The sequence below is a fragment of the Xyrauchen texanus genome, chromosome 13 (genome assembly GCF_025860055.1).
Source record: "Xyrauchen texanus isolate HMW12.3.18 chromosome 13, RBS_HiC_50CHRs, whole genome shotgun sequence".
In the NCBI taxonomy this organism is placed as follows: domain Eukaryota; kingdom Metazoa; phylum Chordata; class Actinopteri; order Cypriniformes; family Catostomidae; genus Xyrauchen; species Xyrauchen texanus.
The window spans coordinates 8,813,576-8,840,652 of NC_068288.1; the positions used below are offsets into that span (position 1 = coordinate 8,813,576).

The 27,077-nt window shown below is 37.9% G+C and overlaps 1 protein-coding gene across 1 annotated transcript in view; it reads left to right on the forward strand.

Annotated features, from left to right (window-relative positions):
- The first annotated feature begins 2,102 nt into the window (after nucleotides 1-2,102).
- Nucleotides 2,103-27,077, forward strand: part of LOC127653664 (myosin-10-like) — a 97,840-nt gene continuing 72,865 nt past the window's right edge. Inside the window, exons 1-3 of the mRNA XM_052140428.1 lie at nucleotides 2,103-2,252; nucleotides 4,148-4,522; nucleotides 10,880-11,036. Coding sequence (XP_051996388.1) covers nucleotides 4,169-4,522; nucleotides 10,880-11,036 — 511 coding nt within the window. The 5' untranslated portion in view covers nucleotides 2,103-2,252; nucleotides 4,148-4,168. The remainder of the gene's footprint in view (nucleotides 2,253-4,147; nucleotides 4,523-10,879; nucleotides 11,037-27,077) is intronic.

Sequence of the window (27,077 nt, forward strand, 5' to 3'; positions counted from 1 at the left end):
TTGTTGTATTTGTTCATGTAGATCATTTGGAATGTTAGCCATTGTAATGAGATTTTGTTCCATTTCCAGATTGCCATTTCAGACAATGTCAAAAGGTTTATATTGGAGAGAAGGCCAGAGGTTTGAGATTGACACAATCTTGTTTTTGTAGTACAGAACATATGGGTCTATTTTACAACTAATAAACTAAAACTAAACTTTAAATAATTTTTTCTTAATGACTCTTTATTAATGGAAAAGAAAAAAAAAAAAATGATGCCATGCAATTGCATTGTTGGCGTAGGCCCTTTAGCACTGTTTAAAGTTATAGTTCACCCAAAAATGAAAATTCTATAATTTACTCACCCTCATGACATCCCAGGTGTGAATAATTTTATTGTGCAGAACACAAAGATCTTTAGAAGAGTATCTTGGCTTGTTGGACCATACAATGCAAGTGAATGGTGACCAAAACTCTGAAGCTCCAAAAAGCACATAGGCATTATAAAAGGAATGTGAAGAGATAAATCAGTTTTGGACAAGAACAGACCAAAATGTTACTCCGTCACTGTAAACGTTGCGATTGTGATTTCAACCTTGATTACATTTCCTTCTGCCATCTAGTGCACTGCATATGCGTCAAGCTTGAAATCATGATTGTGCCTAGAGAACGCAATTGCAAGGTTTACAGTGAAAAGGGAGTTAAATTTTGGTCCTCATCCAAAACAGATTTTTCACTTCAGAATAAATTAATTCAACCATTGGAAGATTATGTATTAATTTTATACAGCCTTTATGTGCTTTTTGGAGCTTCAAAGTTTTGGTCACCATTCAATTGCATTGTATGGACCTACAGAGCTGAGATATTCTTCTAAAAATCTTTGTGTTCTGTAGAAGAAAGATAGTCATGAGTAAATGATGAGAGTTTTCATTTTGTGGTGAACTATTTAAATTACAAATATTCCGTAAACATGTAATGGCAATAAGGGGTAAATGTAACACCATTGACTTTTGGAAAAGGTTTCGGGAACTTTTTGGAGATTTATGTCGATGTACAATGTAGCCTATATTCGTGATAATTACTGTTTTTTTTCTATGCTCCAGCCAAAAGAGAAAACAATGTGGGAAACGATGTGCTTATGAAATGCCCACAGGGGGAGCTGTGCGACTTTGATATCCAAATCCCTGTTGAAGTTCATACAAGTCCTAAGACTGAGCTGTGAAAAGTGTGACTAAATTTAGGTAGCAATTTAAATTGAACGTGTTTTTTCCCCTCAGTCATGTTATGTACCTTATTAACATTAGCGCCATATTTAATAAATTATATATATAAAAAAAACAGTCATAAAAATTAGTCTGTGAGCTACAGACAGCCCAATTGATTGTAGGCCAACTATTATTTATATTAGTATTTGGAAACATTGTAATATATATATATATATCCATATCATATATATTTTTGTGCCTTTTTTATATATTATAATCTCTCCTTGCCACTTTCAGTTGGTTTGTGTGTGTGTGTGTGTGTGTGTGTGTGTGTGTGTGTGTGTGTGTGTTTTACAAGTAGTTTTTTACATATCTTGCACAATAAATTGTTTAATTAATATAATAATACAAAAGGCATACTGTTGATGTTTGTTGAATAGGAAGTTAAGGTTTATATTACAAAAAAGTTATATTTGCCGTCAGTTAATTTTAAATAAATAAAGAACTTTTTATGTAAAGAATAAAAAATATATTAACAATTATTCTGCATATACTAATATTATTTTACTAAATATCATGTTTTCTTTCTTTTATTTTACTACAGGTTATGTTAGAAAAAAAAAAATAGTCTCTTGCCCGGCCCCCTTTTGCCAAATATTTTACGCCCGATGCCTTTCTACCAATTTATTTCTATGGATCCAACTCACGCTCCCCGCTAGTGGAAATCTTGCATGAACAATCAGTTTTGTTGGTGGATGTACTGTTCACAAACCAATAGCTTGTGGTCAAGGCCCGATACAATCCAATCGAATCCAAAAGGGACCTGGTGGGTGTGTCCGGAGCGCGACTGAGAGGCGGGCGCAGATAGAGTGTTCGGCGTTGCTGGGTTCGGTTGAGGAGTTCAGAAAGCGGGGCTTCTGCGGACGGTGGCATCAGTGAGTGCAAAGGGGCGAAACAAGGGAGCATTTGGCCGACTTTCAAAATAACTGCATTATAAAAACTGGACGCGCTGGATAGCAACTCATTCATCTCTTTGTGTACGTAGGTCTCATCGCTGACAGCCCTTGGTAAGTTCACGCGTCTATTCATTTTGGTCCCATTTTTCGCGTTGTCGTGTAACGGTTTATTTTTCGCATTACTTTACAAGCGATGGGGAGGAGAGAGCTCGCGCGCTAAACCACGTTAGCTAGTTTGATATTGTGTTGCGGTTTCAACAGATAAGTACATTTCCAATAGTAGAATAGGTGCCTCTGGGAAGCCCCGAGCGCAATATGTCGCCCAATGCACTTATATTAAACGTTTGACCGCCTCGTCAGGCCATCTAACGGGAGGTGATGATAAGGAGGCGCGTGCAACTCCAGGTTTGCAGGCGCGATGAATGACAAGGCGATAGGCGGCTAACTAACGGCCGCAAAAACTTCAGCTCGGGCAGGTGATAAATTTACCGCAGTTAACGTTTACATTGTTGCCTCGTTGATATCCTTGTCAATTTAACCTATTTTGTAGAAATTTCAAGTTGTATTTGGCCGTTTGAAAAGATGGTTCGATGGTTGTGAGGGAGTTTAGAGGATCGTCCCGGACCCTTTTTTTGTTTACTGTGGATTCTTCACCCATAGAACGGCACTTGACGGTGACATTACAGACATGGTGACCCATTTTTTTGTCCCGCTTGTCTTATTTTTAGGACTCTGAGAATTACTCCAGCTCGATGTCCAGTTGTAGGCCAGAGTAGAGAGACGATCACCTGTATCCTGTTTTTACTAGTGTTAATATATATATATATATATATATATATATATATATATAATATATATATATATATATATTGTTTTTTAATTATTTTTATTTTTATTGTTAATGCGACCAATTTTAGCACAAAATCCTTGTGGAGGTCAAGTGGTGCTGAGATGGTTTACTCTGATGGGTTCAGGAAGATATTAGCATGGTTCAACTGTTTATTCTTGTAAGGATGCCTAATTTTAATTTTGAGGTGTGCATGTAAGATCAAATGTATGGCTTATAAATGTTCTTGCCATGGCATCTTAATATGATATTGCAAGGATCTGGTTAACAATTACAGGTTTGTAGGTATTAGTTAAAGTTCTTTTATTTATACAGCAGTTTTCAAAATGTCATCAAGGCTTACCAAAGTGCTGTACAATACAAAATTAAAAAAAAAACACAACAATTTAAGGAGATTACATACTACTAAAAGCCAGTGAAAAGAGATGAGTTTTAAGAGAAGATTTAAAAACAGATAATGAAGGTGACAGTCTGACACTGATAGGCAAACTATTCCATAAACTAGGACCCACAACAGAAAAGGCTCTCCCTCCTCTATGCTTAGCCTCGATCGTGGGACATCGAGGAGATATTGATCACAGGATCTCAGACTTCTAGGTGGATTGTAAGGATGTAATAAGTCAGACAAGTAACTGGGAGCTTGGTTGTGTAATGATTTGTAAACAAACAATACAATTTTAAAATCAATTCTAGCTTGAACCAGTGAAGTGATTTTAAAATGGGGGTAACATTATTGTACTTCCGACTTCCTTTAAGAAATGTTGCTGCTGCATTCTGAACTAATTGAAGTCGAGCAATGAGTGATTTGGAAATTCCACAATATAGAGAATTAAAGTAGTCCAGATGAGACGTTATGAAAGCATGAACTGCTATCTCCAATGATTTCTCAGACAAAAAGTGTTTAACTTTACTGAGTTATGTATTAACCATGTCATATACTGTATATGTTTATAAAAGAGGTGAATGCATATTTCTTTAATGAAATTCTGTTGTCGTGACTTGAAAGTACTTGAATGTACTCGATCTATATTCAAGTAAAACAAATGAAATATTTGACCTTTTATACTCCAATGGTGAGGCTGCGTCATATTGGATGTACAAGTACTTGGAATAAATCTTTGGTCTTCCATCACTAATTCCCTCTTGGCTCTCTTTCCAGGTGGCCTATTTTTAGTTGCTCATGCCGGAGATGGCACAGCGGAGTGGGCAAGAGGACCCTGAGCGATACCTCTTTGTGGACCGGGCAGTGGTCTACAACCCAGCTTGTCAGGCTGACTGGACGGCCAAAAAGCTGGTGTGGGTGCCTTCTGAGCGGCATGGGTTCGAGGCGGCAAGCATCCGAGAGGAACGTGGAGAGGAGGTTTTCGTAGAGCTGGCTGAAAATGGCAAGAAGGCACTTGTGAACAAGGATGACATCCAAAAGATGAACCCACCAAAGTTCAGCAAGGTGGAGGATATGGCAGAGCTCACCTGCCTGAATGAAGCCTCAGTGTTGCACAATCTGAAGGATCGATACTACTCTGGTCTCATATACGTAAGTATGATATCACCTGAAAACACTTTGTTTTTAAAGGTGCAGTCATGTAAAAAAAGAAAAAGAAAAGCTTTAATCCCAGCATTGTATGTAGAAACAACAAAGTAAGCCATTTGTAGGTTGATTCTCCTAAATGGTGATTATTTGGGGCAGGGCTATCTCTGTTTCGAACAATGGTTAACCACTGTAAGTAGGGCTGCACGATTATGACAATTTTTTATTGCCGATTATTTCCATTGATTTTTTAAACAAGATTATTAATTTAGATTAATCAAATTTACATAAAATTCCTTTTTTGTGTGGGGCAAAAAACAATCCATAATTTTTATGTAAACTATACCTCCAAAAACAAGCTTAGAATATGACCTAATTATTGCTTTTATGTCGTTTATTATAATGGGTATGTTCTAGTCTTGTTGCACCATTACTGATAGACTTATGTACTCAACAAACTAACACGTCTGTGATTGGTTACAATGCTCACCCACTGAAAAAATGTAAATATAAAATGTTACTTTAACAGGAGTAGATCTAAATTCAATTATGACGTTTAGTTAATTGCAGCAGCCCAAAATGTAATCTTGATTTATTTTGTGCAGCCCTAACTGTAAGTGTTTCTGAAACCATCCCTCATTATTTTTGCGGTTCGGTAATGCAAGTAGCACAGAAGTTACACACTTCCACTTTATGTTAAAAATGTGATTTCAATCAGCATGGAAATATGTCTATAGCTAATTGAATTTTGAGAATTTGTAGAGTTAATGTGTATTGAATTTGATGTGCTCATTACAGCTTTTCTTTATATTCTACTGGTTCTACTTCTGCAGATATCTCCTTGTGATCTTGACACATTTTATTGCATGTACTAAGAAAGAGAAACTGGTTGACTTCTTTTATGAGAGAGAGAGAGTGAGTGTGAGAGTGAGTGTGAGTGTGAGAGTGAGTGTGAGAGTGAGTGTGAGAGTGAGTGTGAGAGTGAGTGTGAGAGTGAGTGTGAGTGTGAGTGTGAGAGTGAGTGTGAGAGTGAGTGTGAGAGTGAGTGTGAGAGTGAGTGTGAGTGTGAGAGTGAGTGTGAGTGTGTGAGTGAGTGTGAGAGTGAGTGTGTGTGAGTGTGTGAGTGAGTGAGTGAGTGAGTGAGTGAGTGAGTGAGTGAGTGAGTGAGTGAGTGAGTGAGTGAGTGAGTGAGTGAGTGAGTGTGAGGCAAGCTGCTTGGTGTTGTAGCCCCATCATTTCCTTGGTCTCCCCATTGCACAAAAGCTGCTATGAGGTCATTATGGAATCTCAGTGAGAGGGCCCACTTGTCTTTACACTGTCCCTCAAGAGTCTCAGTAGGGATGGAAAGTGTGTGGAATTTAACTGTCCTAATTCTGATTTCTTAGCGGATCCAATAACGATTTGGAAATAAAAAATGCAGTTTTTATTCCACTGCTGATCATGTCTTTGTGATCATTTCAGGTTTCATCAGAACAGATATATCAAATGAGAGATACATTTAATACAATTCTTGCAGAAAGGCATGTTTACACAGACTTTCTAATGATTTTAAGACATTTTAGAGGCATAAATGGAATCCAATAATTGGTCCTACTGTATCTCTGAAATGAAAATGGAAATAAACAATAAAATTCCACTGATTACGACAAAACACATAATATATTGGTTTCGGGTGGTGGTACAATCACATGTGGTCAGCGTTAAATACAGGTGTAAACTGGGTGCAAAACATTTTGTGATCAGATCACAAAAGCACATACGGAGATAGTCAAAAATGCATGTGACCCTATCGCATTTGAGGTATAAACGCTAATGTGTCCTGAATGCATCCCGGACAGCAGTGAAGCACCACCCCTCACCTGTCAATCAACCACTATGCTTTAAGAGTTTAAACTTGGTCAGTTTCAAGCAGCTTCAAAATGAAATAACCATCGAAGCAGAAAGTTTGCAAAAGCAAAAACATTCACAAGCACGACAACTTTACGGTGTGTCTGAAATCAATATGCAGATACACAGATGAGAAGCACGAACATCTGAAGGACTTTAATACTGGTATGCCATGAAAATAACTTTGAATTCTGCTATAAATGTTGCATTTGTGCTTGATTAAATTTCAACTGCATCTGGGAGAAACAGTGCGCTGTTTTTATTTGCGCTGTGTATTTTATGTCTCGGTGCTAATAATTTTATTATCATGCAGTAGTACACGACATAGTGATTGAATTATGTTGTCATGAAATTAGAGACCCTCCCCTTGAAATCCAAACATAAGTGGCCACAGGAGACACATAGGTGTGCACGGCAATGTGTCTTGCCTGACCACATGTGATCGGATCACCCGAGATGCATCTTAACCCCTGGTGTAAACGGGGACATAAAGTGCTTCTGTGCGTTGAACAACTTTGGTTGTGTTCTCTCCGCTTCTGCTTGTTTCCGTCAGCTAGTTTAATCTTGCAAATGCATTTTTCACTACTTCAAAGTGACATCACCTGACGGAGTTTGTCTGTGCACGGCACACTTATTTGACTAATCGATAATTAAATTAGTTTTTGGTAATTTTTTATCAATTAGATGTTGCAGCACTAGATAGCTACTCCATACTCGCAAACTACCATAGATGCTTGTTGTTTTTTGTTTAAGCCTCTGTTCCGTCTAGCTGGTGTGCTCCCCTGTAGACTACAATAATTAACTGTGGAGGCCCATACTCAGCCTAGTAAAAGCTGAAGCTTTATAACAGGGCCCTTGTCTTTGGCATTGAGCTACAGCTGGCTTGCAATATCTGCAAGATGTCAAGAAGCAGACTGCTTGTTGATAACACACGCATAACTCTGTATTCCCCTTCTTGGTCCCCAAATTTTCCAGTTTCCTTGTTACTGTTGGCTAATGCTTGTTTAAAAGAAATATAGACTGTGTTAAATCAAGGTGAAAGCATGGGGTTATGTATTATGGCTGCACGAAACTATAATTGTCGATTATTGCCCTTGAACATTTACATTACATTTACATTTATGCATTTGGCAGACGCTTTTATCCAAAGCGACTTACAGTGCAATTATTACAGGGACAATCCCCCCGGAACAACCTGGAGTTAAGTGCCTTGCTCAAGGACACAATGGTGGTGGCCGTGGGGTTAGAACCTGCGACCTTCTGATTAACAGCCTTGTGCTTTAGCCACTACGCCACGACCACTCACAAATTGAAATTGTAATCGTGATTATTACTGACGATTAATAGATGAAATTACTGTGATGTCACTAAGCAGGCAACCATGTTCTTCAGAACATCAAGTGGAGGTAGGCTGCAGTTTATTTTAAGCATAAAAAACTGTAATAATTTTTGTTACTGTTACCAAAGGTTATTATAAAGGTATATCCAGGGCTGGACTGGTAATTTGGCATACCGGGCATTTTCCCGGTGGGCTGACGCACTTTGGGGCCGATCAGGGGCGTACAGGCCATCGGGAAAACTGAGCGGGCCGGTGGGACGGGTGCGAAACGGGCCGAATGGGCTGCGATAAGCTAAAATGAGCCGCAGTATGCAGAACGTACAACAAATTATTTTCAAGTGTCAGGTGATGTTTCTTAGCACTAATTTTCTGATTGGCTATTGCCGTTTCATTGCTCAGCGCACATGTCTGGGATTGGTTAGAAATTCACGTGCAAAAACACGTTCTAAATAGAAACCATTAACGCAACAGGAAGAAGACTTAAATTGAATGCTGTAATCATCAGTTTTCACGATAACATAATCATGAGAGCCGTTATCATGATTAGTTTTTGGATTAATTGTGCAGCCCCCATAAAGAATATTTATTCTCTACTGTACGCATGGATGGTGACCAAACCTCAGGCTGGTGTGGTATGTGCACTCATCTGCTGTGTGGGCAGAAATGTGGAGTTGCTGCGGTCCTCTCTGCTCTCCCACACCCCTATTTTCTATAATGGCATGACCGGGGATGACAGACAAGTTACAGGACTTTATTTTGATGCCATTTGAGTATTTTTATGATAATAACATCACCTGTCATTAAAGGTGGGGAACAATCAGTTGACTATTTGATAATTTATATTATTCCTTATTAGGGTTCATGGATTTTGACAAGATTAATAAAAATAGGTCAACCCATTAGGTGCTCTGATTTTGTATTAGAATTCTGCCAGAAAATTAAGTTTTATAAAATTGATTATACCTTTCTAGATAAAGGAATATTTCACCCAAAAATTTAAATTCTCTAATCATTTACTCGCCCTTATGACATACCTGATGTATGTGACTTCTGCTGAACACAAACAAAGATTTTTATATTTCAGCTCTGTAGGTCCACACAATGCAAGTAAATGGGTACCAAAATGTTGTAAGCTCCAAAAGCACAAAGGCAGCATATGAGTAATCAGTACATCTCCAGTGGTTAAATTTGCATCTTCAGAAGTGATGTGATAGGTGTGGGTGAGAAACAGATCAATATTTAAATTATATTTACTATAAATCTCCACTTTCACATTTACTTTCACATTTTTCTACTTTTGTTTTTGTCGATTCGCATTCCTTGGGCATATCACCACCTACTGTGCAGGGAGTAGAATTTATATTAAAAAGGGACATAAATATTGATATTTTTCTCACATAAATGAGAGAATAAGTAGTCTTTACAAAAAAGTTTTTTAGTTTTCTGTAATAGGTGCTAATCTGTGACGGTTCTAAATTCATACATGCACTTTTGTTGGGAAAATATTGACATGATGCAAAACATTAGGCCTACTGTTTTTCCTCCCAACCAATTCTAACTGATGCTACTTAAACTTGTTCAAGTCATTATCACAGTTTTTACTAAATCTCATGTGTTACCTATCGAGATTAACTTGGCAACAAGTTTAAATCAGCAAAATTCACAACAACAATATTTAAAACTCCACAGAAACCAAATCTTAAAGATTGCAAGGCATAAAAATGCAAGATCGATAAATATAAGATTTAGGCTTGGGACAAATGACAATTCCACCAAATGACCTATTAAACGAAGTACCGGCCTTCTAAAACTAACTGTTTATTTGTCGGACAACTACTTAACCATCCTGACCGGTCTCTAATATTGTATTTGTTACATATCAAAGGACTGAAGATTCAGGATTTCAACATAGAACACTGATTCATAACTGAGGCAGTGCTTTAAATTTCGGCAGTGTTGGGTGTTACGCTGGTTATTATTACAGTTGTGCATAACTCAAAGAAGCTGTTTTCCTTTCCAGAATGACACTGCAGAGAACAATGTAGCCAAAAGTCTCCTGAGTCCTGAATCTATTGTTCTGGCCTGTGATCTTGTTTGTCAGGGTCTCTTTGTCTAGTGTGCAGTTGGAAGTGGGATGTACACAGATCTGTCCTCACTGCACCCCCATTAGTCCTCCACACCCATATACACCAATTAGCCACAGCATTAAAACCACCTGGCTAATATTGTTTAGCAAGCAATGAGATGCTATTCTTCTCACCACAGTTGAACAGAGCGGTTATCTGAGTTACCATAGATTTTGCCAGTTCGAACCAGTCTGGCCATTCTCTGTTGACCTCTCATCAACAAGGCATTTCCATCTGCAGATCTGCCGTTCATTGGATGTTTTTGGTTTTTGGCACCATTATGAGTAAATTCTAGAGACAGTTGTGTGAAATCCCAGGAGATCAGCAGTTACAGAAATACTCAAACAAGCCCGTCTGGCATCAACAAACATGCTACAATCCAAATCACTGATCACATTTTCCCCATTCTGATGGTTGGTGTGAACATTAACTGAAGCTGCTATATATGCACACTCATAAACGCAACCTTAGCCAAAAGAATGGCCCTTCATCCGACACGGATTACCTCTGACTTGCCTCTTCACAATGTGTCTGGATCACGCAACATTGGTCAAACACATTCAAACGAACACAACTTGCACTCGGTTAGTCTCTTATGAACCTGAAGGACAAGGTTCAATTCCTGTTCATTTCCTCTTTAATGAAGTGCCTGCTCACTGCAGGACTGATGCACTGGCAGTGGTAGCACGCCTTCAGTGCTCAAATGAAATACCAGCATCATAGTATTTGACCATGCACTGGAAGGAAATGTCAAAACTATCATAATTATAAAGCAATTATTTGTCTGCCTGGTGACGCAGTTGATTATATAGTACCCTACATGAGCAGGCATCTCTCAGCTGGAGACAGTGTAGTATAGTTCTTTACAGTCATGCAAATAGAAGGGGTCATAAATGCATGCTTAATTGCTCTGAATTTACTCTGAGATTTACTTGATTTCCTTTTGTTATTAATGTTAAGAAAATAAATAAATAGTTTTTGCTTATTGTTTGTGTTCCTGTCTCTCTGCAGACATACTCTGGGCTCTTCTGCGTGGTCATAAACCCATACAAAAACCTCCCCATATACTGCGAGAACATCATTGAGATGTACAGGGGCAAGAAGAGGCACGAAATGCCACCTCATATCTATGCCATTTCTGAGTCTGCCTACAGATGCATGCTTCAAGGTAAGCATATAAATATAAAATATTCCATTTGTTGGATTGTCTCGGTGGCTTCATGCGTTACAGAAATAATGTTGTGTATTTCTGATTAGGATAATACAAAAATAAAAAGTGTGTTTTATAGTGTGTTTGTTATGGTTCAGCACTTGCTATTTAGATTAACATTAATGGAGAGCTGAATTATAATAGAAGTCTTGGAAAAGTTGCATTTGTATCCTCACAACTATGAGATATACCTGTGTTGAATGAAGCAGGCAATTCCCCCTTTTGTCCTTTTAAGCAATTCAAGATTCTTACTTTTCACCAGAATTTCAATCACTCAATTTACTTGCAGTTCCAGCAAGTCTTTAATTTTATTGGCTATAATTTGTGTTTCATGTTTTTGTCAGGTAGACAGGAGAAATGGAATGGTCAATATTTCCAGCAGAAAATATTTCTTTGTTTTTCTATCCCAAGTGATATATTAATTTTCTTGCCAAAGTTGCTAAATTCTGCCTATTTGAAGAAAGATGGGAAAGATAATATGTATCCGTAACTATTGTTTTAGACCTGGTGCTCTTTTGCTAAAGTTAAACTACTCACTCAAGGTACTTACCGAGCATTCTGGAAATATTTACACATTTTTTGTATGTTGACCTTAAAAGTGCTCCATCAAAATGAACACAAGACCTTTGCTCTGGGAGCATGTCATATTGATCAATAACATAATCTCTTTTGCCCTGGAATAACAGTACTGCCGTTTCCAATGTGTGTTGGCAAATCAGGCCCTTGGAAACAACACTTCTTCGTCATATGTCACTGGCAATGAATACTAAGCTTCTGTCCATCATAGCAGGAGAGCATACAAATAACCCCCATTGCTCCTTAACCCAGACAAATGGAGCTATTTCAGACTGCTATCTGCATGTGTTTTCTTACTGGATCTCTTCTCAATGAGGTGGAAAGGATGGGGTGATAGTAAAAAGCAATACTGGGAGATGTAATGTATGATTCAGTAAACCCATGATTTTTCCTACTTTCTACCGCTGTCATAAACTTTAAGTCATGTCTCAGTAAATCTGGGGCAGTTGGATATTGGAGTGGGCAACTATGGTTCAGATTAAGATGTGGAGTCTGGCAGAGAAGTCTATATTTTCAAAGAAGATATATTGGTGAATGGAGTTTGTTGTAAACAAACTTGAATGTCAAAATTCTATTCAAGTGAATGTAGAAGAATTTGGCATTAATGCAATGTTTAATTCTCACCAAAGCTGACTCTCTGGCATTGGAGAAAGGACAGGCCAGTTGTCCTGATCTGTCAGTGGCCAGAGAACTAGAGCCGTCCCAGACTGGGGAGGAGAGGCTGACCTGGTTTGTGGGGTACAATGATGCCTTTGTGTGGCGATGGTGGGGAGGGCAGTACAAGCTGTGACGTGATGGGTCAATTGTGGCTGGGACACACGGATCATGGTGTCTGCTTCTGGAGGAAACCCCTACAACAATGCTGCACGTGCTGATATCCTTAGATCTACAGGGATTGCAGCAGTGGAACTAAATTGTTTGCTTGCCTCTTGAGATGTTTCCTTTCTTGATGGCTCCATTCCAGTTATTGTGCATGTGCACTTGTGATTTCAATCACATTTATGGTTGAAAGGCAATCTTTACTCTTTAAACAGAGCACCATTTTCTAATTTGTACATGCTTGATCAAAGGATGTGATCGAGCATGCTGAGATTAGCTCTTTCTAAAGCAGCATAGTAACCGTTTCCATTTCAATTTCCTGTTATTGCCATGTTCTTACCATTTGTTGATTTTGTTAACATTTTAGTTACTGATGGTAATAACTTGCCAGGCTGTCCACAAGATCCACAGTCTGTTGTTGCGAAAGACAGACATATTGGCCAGGCTGATTAATCTGCTGATATTTGTCAATTTTGACATTATCGGCATTATTACTAGTGGTTGGCCGATGTATCGCCGCGCCGATAAATCTGCTGGTATTAAGAATTTAACTGTGTGGAGTTTGCATTAGGGATGGGCATTCATCAATAATTTGGTATTTGAATATTTAAGTTCATAAATTAATATTCGAATATTCTATTATTTAGATGAAGGTAGTTAATGAGAGGGACGTTGTAAAAATGTTTTTTTTTAGTCATAAAGATATTTTTTTATGTCACCATTAAAAAAAAACAAGCTTCTAATTATATCCAAAACAAGCTTGTATCATGTCTTGTGTTTTTTTTTGTTGAAAATATTTTAACAAGCAATGCGTGAAAAAGTATAGAATGAAAGCATTTAAGCTCACGCAAAGTGAAGAAAAAGAAACTTAATATAAACACTCGACATATAATAGTTATGTTTATATTGTATCATGTTTTTGTTGAGAAAAACAAGCATATCCACATGCTTAGTAAACTATACTCATTTATACACACCAGTTTAAATGATGGAATGTCCCTTACCTCAGCTTGCAAAGTATTTTTCGGATGCCGTGTTTGTTGTTTACAGAAGCGTTGTGGAGATTACGTTGCTACGGGGGTTTCTGACGAGCTGCACATATATCAGAGTAAAGTATACACCGCTTATCCAGTACATTTAAACAAGAAACCAGCTTTCTCGCAGTAGCCACATTCTCACAATAACCCACTTTTCTGCTGTCCATCTGAACGTACTGACAGAACAGTAACAGGAGCAGCCGAAAGAAGACCAAGTCTGTATGAATTTCTCTAGTGGTTGACCAATATGTTTTTTTAATTGCCGATATCCCGAGAGCAGGGTTGCCGATATATCACACAATTAGGGTTTTGCAGCGGTATACCGGTTTCATGGTATACCACGGTTTGAAAATTGACTTATCATACCATGAACAAAAATGCAACTGGACGGAGAATCTCACATACGCGTGCGCATCTCCTTTATTCCTTGTCTGCCTGTCAGACTCGTCAACTTGCGACACGTACATGCAGCTGTGAAAATATCAGAGAGAAGCGAGGCAAGGGGGTCTGACGTTGTGTGTGTGCGTGCGCGAGTTTAAGCAGTGTTTCTCAACTGGTCTATTTGGACTGGGTTGCGGACCGCAGGGAAAGAACAGTGCCATGGTTCTCCCATTGAAGATATTTCGGCGGCCGCCCAAGTGATCTACTATTTACGACTGCCGAGGCAGATTTAATGATTATCTCGCAAACAGCTAAAGCAGACATGGGCAATTTATAGCCCGTGGGCTGGATCAGGCCCTCCACATGGTTTAATGTGGCCCGTGGCTCATTTATCGTAAAAGCGTTTTTTTTTTCTTCTTTCATTTGATATTTCAGTTAAATTGCATTAGGAACTAACGTGTCTCCACAAGCGTTTAACGTGCTCCGGTTTGCCAGATAAGAGATGCAACAACCCCAGTTTGAGATTTATACTTGCACAAATTGGAAATATTCTGTCTAATGTTATACTTATTTTGTGGAATCTGGCAACCATGCACGCGAGTGCGCTTTTTCTGTTTCTCGCTTTCCCCTTTTAACAAACGTAGTGATCTCTAGTGCAATATTCTGCTCAAGGAAAAGTGTTATACGGCTACTCTGTGTCCATTCTTGAGGCTGCTTGTGATGTTTGGTGCTACTAATTTTGCAGGTAAACCTTCTCAGTGATTAAATTAATATAAAAGTAGATCTCGGCATCATTGACATGCGAGCAAAAAAAAGCCAGAGATACACAGATACACTTCAGAAAATTGAGTACACAACTTTTTCTGGGCTTAAAAGATACAAAAACCAAATCAATGCAGAACATTGTATCTCAAAAGTAATAAATACAATGTGGCCCCCTTTGCACTACTTAAACCCGATGTGGCCCCTTTACCAAAATAGTTAAAAATATTAATAATTACACACCATCACCTTTACAAATTTGTTTCAGGATTTTACATGAGTAAAAGTAACTTATATTTTGACATAATGATATAGTTTCATATGAAATAATCTAAAAGTATAATCTATATAGGCGGGTCTGTGACCAGCGCCGGAAATGGCTGCAGGACCGGATGGCTGCTATATTTACATGCAATTTTTTTTTATCATGTTTATAATTCTGTTAGCTTTTTTATTTTTTCTATTTATTTTATTTTCAAAAGGGAGAGTTTTTTGGTTTCAATTATAATAAAGTGTTTGCTCAAAAATAAATAAATAAAATAACCCTTTTTATTGTGTATTGTAATTGTGTAATACTGTATACAGTGATACTGTGAAACCACATTTTCTGAGACCGTTATCATACCGTGAAAATCTCATACTGTTGCAACCCTACACACAATTTAATATAGTAAATAACATAAACATAAATTTGCTAAAAAAATAAAAATATTATAAACTCTAATGACCCCTAACAGGAGAAGCACTATATTTACTCAATTTCACGCAAAACTTTACTTTGTAAAAAATAATCTAAAAAAATATTGTATTTTAAATGTTAGCAGTTTCTTCTAATTTCTGTTTAGTCATCAAATTTTTGTAATTTATTTGCACATGAAGGAATTGTTAATATATTAAGAAGGAAATAACTGTACACACAGTAGACCAGCAACCATGGATGGCATGTCCATGTTAGCAATCACATTTTCTCCAAAAATACTGAATCAAACCAATTGTACATACAGCGCATGGTGAATAAGACAATTACTTCTAGCACACGTAAGGCACTTTTACTTTGAAGTTGCACTCAAGTGCTCGTGTGGATCCAGACCGTGCAGCAATCTCCTGACAGTTTCAACAGCCTGTATCACCCGCTTGAATTGTTACGGACTAAATGTCATGATTTGTGAATCAGAGAAAGTTGGTTTTTATTCTGGCAGATAGAATACGCGCTTCAGAGGAAGATATTAGATGAGCTCTCGACGGGAAGAAAACGCTGGATTTTCATGAGATTCGTGAATTACATCTGTTTAAACGATATCTGCATATTTGCAGACAGTATATAATAAAAGTTTTATTGATATTTGCCTTTAAACATTAGAAAAGAAAGTTAAAAGTTGAGCTTAGGAGAGGCTGATAGAATATGTTCTTTATGGGTAAATAAATGAGTGCTACACAGGACGATGGATTTGCTCAAGTTTTGTGAGGTTTGTTTATTACATCTGTTTAAACAAGATATGCATATATTTGCAGAAAGTATATGATATTAGTTTTATTTATATTTGTCTTTTTATCTTTAGACAAGACAGTTAGAAGTTACAAGTTTAACTGTTATGGGGAGAATGAAACAGACGAGCACTTTAACATTATGAGCTGAAACCCGTCTGCTGCGGCTCTGATGCGGACTGTTTAAATGACACCGTTGCATTGTGGTCTATTATTGTAGTAACACGTAGTAACATCTATTTTGTGAAATGCACCATTTCCTCCTGCAGCAAAGCACCCCCACAACATGATGCTGCAACCCCCATGCTTCATGATTGGGATGGTGTTCTTTGGCTGGCAAGCCTCACCCTTTTTCCTCCAAATATAACGATGGTCATTTTGGCCAAACAGTTCCCTTTTCGTTTCATCAGACCAGAGGACATTTCTCCAAAAAGTAAGATCTACGGGAAAATGCATATGCAAATATGTATGGATACATAGTTTAAACAGACGTAATTCACGAACCTCACAAAACTTGAGGAAACCCATTGTTTTCTTTGTGTGGAGCAATCATATTTCTTCTGAAGCACGTATTCTGTCTGCCTGGATCACAATTGTGTTCCCTCTCATTCATGAATGTTGAATGACGGGCAGTCCATGACACTCCAAGAAGGCGATCCAGGTGATGTAAACTGAAAGCTGTCTGGTTCTGTTAACCTTTTGATGCGACACTATTCGAATACCAAAGATATACTGAGATTCGTCCTCCGCCACCCGGATTGAGTCACTACACCACCACGAGGACCTAGATTGTGAATTGGGCATTCCAAATTGGGGAGAAAAGGGGGAGGAAGAAAAAGAGGTTAAATGCATACCATGGTACATTTTATAACATCCCCAGACACACAGGCTTACACAACCATGCATCCATTCATATCCGTCTTTTGATAAATCTTCCAAAAAATTTTCATAATCTGGTCTCTGGCTGTTGAATGAACTCCGTTACCAAGGGCTAATTATAACAACTTGGGGAGCTTTGGAAGTCAAAGGTCACTTCAACAAATATTTTTGAAATGGCTCCGTCAGTCCAGCTATGGAGACCACTCTCTGCTGGAACCCAGGAATGTCAGTGGCACTGGTCTTTCTAAAAAGCATATGGAAGCTATAAAATCTAAACAATCACTGACAGGAAATTTATGTCTGAAACATATAATTACAGAATTTAAAATGCAATCTCGCAGCCACATTTACCCATTGCAGAGGCGCACTTAAATTTCAATCATGCTAAAATGTAGTCATCACAGTTATCAGTTAGTCACTGAATGGTTTATTTGGTTAAAACAAAATGTTCCCAGACTGCTTTCTAAGCTAATGTGATGGAATACCTGGGAAATGGCAAAGATTTCTGTTAGACAGAGATTCAAGTCAAGTCAAGTGGTTTTTATTGTCGTTTCAACCATATACAGTTAGTACAGTACACAGCAAAACGAGACAACGTTCCTCCAGGACCATGGTGCTACATAAAAACAACAAAGGACCAACATAGGACCACATGAGACAACACAACGAAATAAAATACCTATATAAAAAACCTATATACCTATATAAAGTGCACGTGCAAACATGTGCAAAAAGTACAGGACAGTACAACAAATTACTGACAATGAACAGGACAATAGACAGTGCAGCGCCGACCAGTACTCAGTAGTGCAAAAAGATGACAGTTTCTACAAATGTAAACATAACATACTATGAGATAATGTTCTATGCACATAGCAGTTATTGAGTTAGCAGACAGTTATAAAGTGACAGTTATTAAAGTGCAACTCAGGACACGTGTGTGTCAAACCAGTCTCTGAGTATTGAGAAGTCTGATGGCTTGGGGGAAGAAGCTGTTACACAGTCTGGCCGTGAGGGCCCGAATGCTTCGGTACCTCTTGCCAGACGGGAGGAGGGTAAAGAGTTTGTGTGAGGGGTGTGTGGGGTCGTCCACAATGCTGGTTGCTTTGCGGATACAGTGTTTTTTGTAAATGTCTTTCATGGAGGGAAGAGAGACCCCAATGATCTTCTCAGCTGTCCTCACTATCCTCTGCAGGGCTTTGCGGTCCGAAACGGTGCAAGTCCCAAACCAGGCAGTGATGCAGCTGCTCAGGATGCTCTCAATAGTCCCTCTATAGAATGTAGTGAGGATGGATTGTTTAGACCGAGAAGTTTAGCGCACGATCAGTGCAACCTATTTGGTGTTGATGTCTCCTTTGAATTCCCTCTCTGTTCTTGATAGTTGTAGATCAAAAGCAACAAAAAAATAAACATTTCATTCTAATCACACTAATCGCACAGGTGTGAAAAAGGCATGTGACCCCACTCTCATTAATGTGTGCTCAACCAAAACCTATCTTTCGAGTGGTCTGCCTAGGTGGTCTACTCCTAACATAGGTAGCTGCCTTGTGCAGCATCGTAAACTAGATGGAGTCTCATTAATGACTGATTTTGGAATACTGTGCATAGGCAGCAACTATGCCGACCACTGTAATAGTGCTCCGCTATTCGCAATTGTTCAGGGTTGGAGAGTAAAGGTAAACATGTAACATATTTGGTATTTTTAATTAATAATCCTAAGTAACTGTATTCCACTACAGTTACAATTTAAATCATTAGTAATTAGAATACGGTTAAATTCAAAAAATATTTTGATTACTGAAGAGATTACTTTCCATGTTATTTTCATTTGTTTCATTTTATATTTAGTCCTTTTCAGATGGAAAACATTTATACATATAAATGATGTGATCCAAAGTGCATTTAAACAGCGGTGAAACACTTTCTTATGATGTGTTACATTCATACGAGCAGACAGAGAAGTACATTTGGAGCAGAAGAAATAGAAATAAACCTTGTGGAAATTGTCAGTTTTATGCTAGGCTAAAATGTCATTTCTAGTCACGACCATATTTTGTTATGAAGAAATTTCAGGTTGGATGATAATTTTTTTTTTCTATTAAGACCTTTGATATTAGGGCAAAAATCGTGTTCTTGATGATCATTTTTGTATTGTTATCCTGTAAAAATATTAAAAAATCCTTAAATCAAGATCAATTAGCTTTAAGTTTGTTTCAGAAACAACACAGCATAAGATATTTAGGTTTATCAGAGAATGTATTTTTAACGTGTATTTTGTCTTACTGTACTGTCATAGTTTTTATAGTCAAAACAAGTGAATAAATCTACCAGTGCTGAAAAAATAATCCGAAGTATTTAGAATACGTTACTGAATATCTACGGAAAATTACATTTTACAGCATGTATTCCGTAATCTGTAGAGGAATACATTTCAAAAGTAAGCCTCCCAACCCTGCAGTTGATCATAGTTAAATGAAAAGTCAATCTTTAACTGGACCCGTATTTGAAATAAAATTCATTAACTGTTTTTAGTGATACTTAGTTTATTAATCAATAAGTATATCTTAAGTAATATTTCTTTCGCTTAATCCACCATCTTGATTAGATTTTTTTTTTTCACTGCTTTTGTTGCAATGCATCATGAGATTGCATTCTTCATGAAGGATGCATGCGATGCTGCCTTTTGAATTTAACCAAAAAAGGTATCTTAGAACCCAGAATAATTATGTTTCCTTGCTTGTGGAACTGTCTCATTGTGTGCTAACACAGTATCTCTGGGGAGATTTGAAGTTTTGACCCCACCTGTTACCAATGACTGTAATGAACAGTAATGGGTTTCATGACTCTGTCGTTTTGAATTTGATCTATCCTGAGCCCACTGGAACATACAGATCTTGTGTAGATTACAATGACCAGAGACTCTATGTTTCAAAGGCATTCCAAGGGGAGCTCAGAAAGGGTTTGTTTTTCCAGATCAGTTTAGCTTTCTTCAATAATTCTCATGGATAATAGGGGCTTCTTGAGGGTTTATAAATATTATTTTATCTTCTAATGCAACGTCCATTTTTTGTTCCTTTTAATAACTATTGTTTGCAGAGTGTTAACTGCCTCTTTTAGTGGTATGTTCAATACATTTGAGACAAATCTAATCCAATCGAGAAACCACATGTTTTTTGATTAAAATTTGTTTCACGTATAAATAATGTTTGACTTTTGCATTTCAGGTTTTGTTTTTTTGTTTTTGCTTTTTGTACATGTGGATGTTTTATAACATAAAGCTACTGGGAGTACCCAGGGTTATTTGTGTCAGACAGCCATGACCTTGTAAGTGAGGTGTTTGTTTTTCTGTAGTCTGAGGTCGGCTGCCCACATTGCAGAACACGCCCCTTCACAACAGGGATCAAGCAACAACTGCCCTCCTACACAGCATGGCTACAGAATCCCATAATGCCTCTGTGAGCTAAGCGTTTGACAAAGCAGATGAGCTCTTCTTAGCTCGCTAAACATTAGCTACTACACCATGATACAGTTTATTTAATTCCAACAAGCTCTATCTCCTGTCTATGAATTAATCCACCTGTAGATTGTATTATTTTTTTTTTTTGGTGTGTACTGTCTAAATGTCTGTATTTATTTGGGTCAGGGATGGGCACGAGTACTCTGGTACTCGGACGTGGCAGCAATGATCGATGGTGATCATGCATGATGTGACTTCATTTAATTTGAAATTCAGTGACAATTTCCTGACAACTAAACACAAAGTGTCAAAGAGAGTGATTTCACAGTGGTTTTGAGGGGTATATTGATCGTCAGAGCAGTTTCATAGCAACCAAAATGATATATGACACTGCAATGCTATCATTACAATTTTCAAAAGAGTGAAATTAGCCGTGTTTTGAACACCTGTCTCCAGGCATGTGGCACTGGACTCAACAGGCTGAAGCAGCGCATATTCAGCAGATGAGTGTTTCAAACAGCTTGAAAGAATGCAGCGAGTGTGTCTAATTGGAACAGAATGCAGCATCTTCAAAATGAACTTCAACGTAACACACATATTAAAAACGCGATGGTTATGGTGTCTCCTGTTAAACCAACTGCAATTTGAAAATAATGATTCAGACACTCACTAAAAAACTGGTGCCCACATACTAAGATTACTATGGTAACCTAAAGGAAGAACAGACAGACACACGTTGTGCACATTCCTTCATTGAGTTGGGCAGCGAATATTCACATAGTGGAAAATATGATTCATTATATTTTTATTATGCAAATTTTTCTACGTTTTGTTACCAATTATTTTATAATAGCCTATAATAATAAATAAACGATACACCGGAACAACAAGACGCAATGCAGCAGCGAAAGACATTTGTCAGACATGTTATTATATATACAGTTATGTCATTGCCCCTCGAGTACTTGATGAGTAATTAGTTCGAGTACTCGAGTAGATAAAATAACCAAAATAATACGTGTCTATGAAAATGTGATGATGTACATTGTAATCGAGGTGCAGTCAACGTCTGATCAGACCATATCTGGCTTGGCTTACTGAGTAACATCTGAGTCATATTTCTCAGTTTGTGATTGACTGGCTCATCACTTCAAACAGCTGCATGCTAAATTCCTGTGGACAGCAGTTGCAGCAGATGGGTTGGTTTTTCTGTTAGGAATGCTTCTCATTGACCTCTTATTACCTAGTGCTTTTGTACTGCAATTTGTTCAAATGATTCACTCAAGCCAGAATATTTTGGCATCTGTGAGCTCAAATGTCCCATTGTAATGCCAATTCCATCTTGTCAAACTGTCATCATTTGTCATCAAGTGAAATAATTTTTTCATTAACAAAATCGTGTATTTGAGAATACACTTGAGTAATTTGAGTAGGGGATGTCAGCTTTAGTGTGTTAATAGAAAAATACATTTTAGACTTACAAACATTACTTTTGCAAATAGAAAAGATTAGAATAGAAGAACAGGGCCCTCTGCAAGACATGGCATTACCCCCACAGAGCCCCCCACTGAACATAGTCAGTCTGTGATACATGAAGAGACAGAAGCAATTGAGACAGCCTAAACAGATAGAAGAATTGTGGTGAATTCTCCAAGAAGCTTGGAACATCCTATCTGCCAACAACCAAGAAAAACTGTGTCCAGGTTTACCTATGAGAATTGGGCTGATTTTAAGTCAAAGGTGGTCATACCAAATATTGATTTAGCTTTTTTATGTTTACTGGACTTGGTATGACATTAAGTGAGAAGTGCCTAAAACATTTGCATAGGCGTGTGTGTGTCTGTGTGTGTGTCTGTGTGTGTGTCTGTGTGTGTGTGTGTGTGTGTGTGTGTGTGTGTGTGTGTGTGTGTGTATATATATATATTAGAGATGCACCGATCACAATTTTCTTGGCCGATTTCGATTTCCGATTTTTTTGCAAGTGTGACCTGCCGATACCGATGTTTTTTTTTTTTTTTTTTTTTAACTATTATTGACTACATATACAAACAAAATCTACCTTTCTTCAATGCTAAATGTTATTTTCATAAAAAAATACATTATTAAACATTACAATTTCCCCCAAACTGCACTGAGTTACAGGATCTTCTCTCACTTAAACCACTCTCAAAATAAAGTGCTCTGTGACTGGAAAGAGGTAGAAATAACAATTAACTGCAAATGAGTTGCTTTATATAACAGATGTCATTTTCCACTATTTTCTAAATTGACCTTTCTCTCTTTATTACTCGTCTAACAAAACAATTCCATAGATCTGAAAAACTGAAGTTTTCAATACGCTCAACTTACGTTAGATGTACAAATATCAGTTGTAAAACTGAGCACTGCTTCGGGAACGGCTTGTAACCATATCTGTCAACACTCCCGTTTTTCCCGGGAGTCTCCCGTTTTGTTATTTCTCCCCAAAAAACTCCCGTAATTTGTATGGCCCAAACCACGTTTTATGAATAATCAAATCAATATATTATTCCAAGGTGGTCCAGTTGCCAGATCTTGAATGAAACACATCCTACTCACACAATCGACACATCATACACATTGCAAATCATTTATGACCATAATCTGGCAACCTACAACCCATTTGCGCTGTTGATATCTGCGCAGGCAGTAGACGCGGGATGTTAAATGAATCATCACTGGTAGAGGGGAGAGGAAGACTTGGCTGGTGTTCCGGTGAAAAAAACAAAATATACATGTACATTTAACAACAGCTGGATGGAATAATTAAATTTCATATCCCGAAGCCATATCGACAATGCCCACGCCTTTTGCAATATGTGTCGCACTGATTTTAATATCAGACACAGTGGGAAAAATTACGTTACTCAGCACATTAAATTACAGTGGCACAATTTGTATGTATTTAGCCTGCCTCTGCCATCCAGCATCCCCCTTCCCCTCTCCCGGATTTGTGTACCCAAATGTTGACAGATAACAGGCTGCGTGTGTAACATGACACAAGATTAAACAACTCTGGCAACGCGATGTCGGAAAATAACCACCTACTCTGTAACGAGGAAATGTATCAGATTTCTGAAGCCTCTGTCCTCAACTATGGAGAACAGCTGGTCATCCAGGGCCATGAATTCCATAATTTTCCTCGTAATTGCTTTGGTCTTTTCGCTGCTCATTCCAAGGGATGATAGGAGAGGCTGCTGACTGGTGACTGGCTCTGAGCTCTGGCTAGCTTTAGCCGCTTTCCCTTATTAGCTTCTTTTTTTAAATGGCCATTTTCAGCTGAGTGATGGTGTTTTAAATGTCTAATTAGGTTTGTTGTTCCAAAAGTTATTGTGGTGGTTCCCCCACGGTTTACTTTGGTCTTACAATTATTACACATTTCGAACTTTATATAGTCTTCACTCACAGTGAAGATCTTCCACGCCAATAATGGCTGTGACGTTATTGCCTGCACCGCTGGCAACAAAACGGACCGGCCGGTCACCGATCCGGCCGAGCATGCGGAAATTCGGCTAATTCCAGTCCCTGGCCGGTCGATCGGTGCATCTGTAATATATATATATATATACTTTTTCTCCAAAAAGTGTGAAATTTTATTACGATTACTCACACAATATTGTGTGAGTGATCGTAATAAAATTTCTCACTTTTTGGAGAAAAAGTTTAAGCCTTTGCTAGGGCTGGGTATCGTTCAAAAAATGTATACCGATATCTTGACTTCGATACCGGTTCCTAAAGCGATACTTTATTCGGTAACAATTTTATGAAATCCGGTTTAACAAGAACAAACATTACCTCAAAAAAACTGGTTTTATTTTTTCAGTTTGTTTAATTTTTTACAGACTCAGACTCATCTCCTGAGCCTTCTGGACTCCTCATGCCAGGGGCGGCAGTGGCAGAGGCTATAAAGTGAATGTGAAGAGGAAAAAAAACAAACAAGAAAGTTAAACTGTTAATTCAGCTGACCCCAAGTATAAGCACGGTTTAACAAGATAACTAGTTTGTGAGTTAAACTTGATCAGTTACTGTCAATCTTAAAGCATTTTTAGCATCGATTTAGCTAGCTATTTATAGCCATACATCCAAACAATATCTAACGTTACATAGGTCCCAGTTTACAGGACAATGTCACAGTGCACAGGAACGTTAATTTAACAAGTACACAAGCATGTACCACTTTAAGTTGGCTGATTTTGTTGGTTTGTTTGCTAAACGTTAACATTACCTGTCGGAGTCCCAGTCATAGTGCCACTGGATTCATCAGTAGTTTTGGAGGACTCGTGTGGTGGGAATGTTCACGGAAGCTCTGTGGCAGGTGGATGCTGAGAGGATGACTGCACCGGCTCGGGCTTCTTGCAGTCAAAGACTGTCAAGTGCGTCATCAGATTTGTCATGTTGCCGATCCTTGCCCTATCTGCTTCTGCATTATTTGAACTGTACTAAAGCTATAATGCATTAAATATAACTGCATTTAAGGTGTAAAGCCGGGGTGTTTCCTATAAAGAGCTCTGCTTATTCCACAACGAGAGTGCTTCTGTATTTACTTATTTTGTATTTTTGCATTATATTTCCCTAATACTTTGCAATCTACATCACCTGAAGCTGTTTGAAAAGTTTAGAGTGCATCTGGACTGTGAGCTGTGTAATTCTTCCTCTCCTCAATCCGGCACAAACTGCAGTGCTGCTCTTGCGTGTCATCATTAGAGTTTAATGTGATCTTCTGTAACGTTAAATGAGATCAAACAACTACTGTTGATAATTTTTTTTTTTATTGTCGACGTCGATAACGTCGACTAATTGTTTCAGCCCTACTGCGCATTCATACTATATATTTGCTAATTGAACAGCCTTTGCGATTCAGAAAGCTATCGCATGTCTCCTATAGTGTTGAAAGGCTTTTTCTCTTTGTCTGTCTCCTCTCTGGTGTCTGGTATGTGAAGACATTGTCCTGTCTTAGGTAGGGATGGGCATTCATCAATAATTTGGTATTTGAATATTTAAGCTCATAAAAAACGAATGTTCAAATATTCTATTATATAAATGAAGATAATTAATGAGAAGCATTGTCAAATATTTTTTTTAATCAAAGTTTGCAAAAAAAAACAAGCTTCTAATAATTTTCAAAACAAGCTTGTATCATGTCTTTTGTTTTCTTTTTTATTCTTTTTTTTATTGTGTGTATATTTATTTATTTACTTGTATGTGTGTGTGTGTATATATATATATATGTATATATATATGTATATATATGTATGTATGTATGTATGTATGTATGTATGTATATATGTATATGTTTATATATATATATATATATATATATATGTATGTATGTATGTATGTGTGTATATATGTATGTGTGTATGTATATGTTTATATATGTATATAGTATATATATATATATATATATATGATGTATATGTGTGTATGCATGCATGTGTGCATATACAGTCAGGTCCATAAATATTGGGACATCGACACAATTCTAATCTTTTTGGCTCTATACACCACCACAATGGATTTGAAATTAAACGAACAAGATGTGCATTAACTGCAGACTTTCAGCTTTAATTTGAGGGTATTTACATCCAAATCAGGTGAACGTTGTAGGAATTACAACAGTTTGTATATGTGCCTCCCACTTTTTAAGGGACCAAAAGTAATGGGACAATTGGCTGCTCAGCTGTTCCATGGCCAGGTGTGTGTTATTCCCTCATTATCCCATTTACAAGGAGCAGATAATAGGTCCAGAGTTCATTTCAAGCATGCTATTGGCATTTGGAATCTGTTGCTGTCAACTCTCAATATGAGATCCAAAGAGCTGTCACTATCAGTGAAGCAAGCCATCATTGGGCTGAAAAATCAAAACAAACCCATCAGAGAGATAGCAAAAACATTAGGTGTGGCCAAATCAACTGTTTGGAACATTCTTAAAAAGAAAGAACACACCGGTGAGTTCAGCAACACCAAAAGTCCCGGAAGACCACGGAAAACAACTGTGGAGGATGACCGAAGAATTCTTTCCCTGGTGAAGAAAACACCCTTCACAACAGTTGGCCAGATCAAGAACACTCTCCAGGAGGTAGGTGTATGTGTGTCAAAGTCAACAATCAAGAGAAGACTTCACCAGAGTGAATACAGAGGGTTCACCACAAGATGTAAACCATTGGTGAGCCTCAAAAACAGGAAGGCCAGATTAGAGTTTGCCAAACAACATCTAAAAAAGCCTTCACAGTTCTGGAACAACATCCTATGGACAGATGAGACAAAGATCATCTTGTACCAGAGTGATGGGAAGAGAAGAGTATGGAGAAGGAAAGGAACTGCTCATGATCCAAAGCATACCACCTCATCAGTGAAGCATGGTGGTGGTAGTGTCATGGCGTGGGCATGTATGGCTGCCAATGGAACTGGTTCTCTTGTATTTATTGATGATGTGACTGCTGACAAAAGCAGCAGGATGAATTCTGAAGTGTTTCGGGCAATATTATCTGCTCATATTCAGCCAAATGCTTCAGAACTCATTGGACGGCCCTTCACAGTACAGATGGACAATGACCCGAAGCATACTGCGAAAGCAACCAAAGA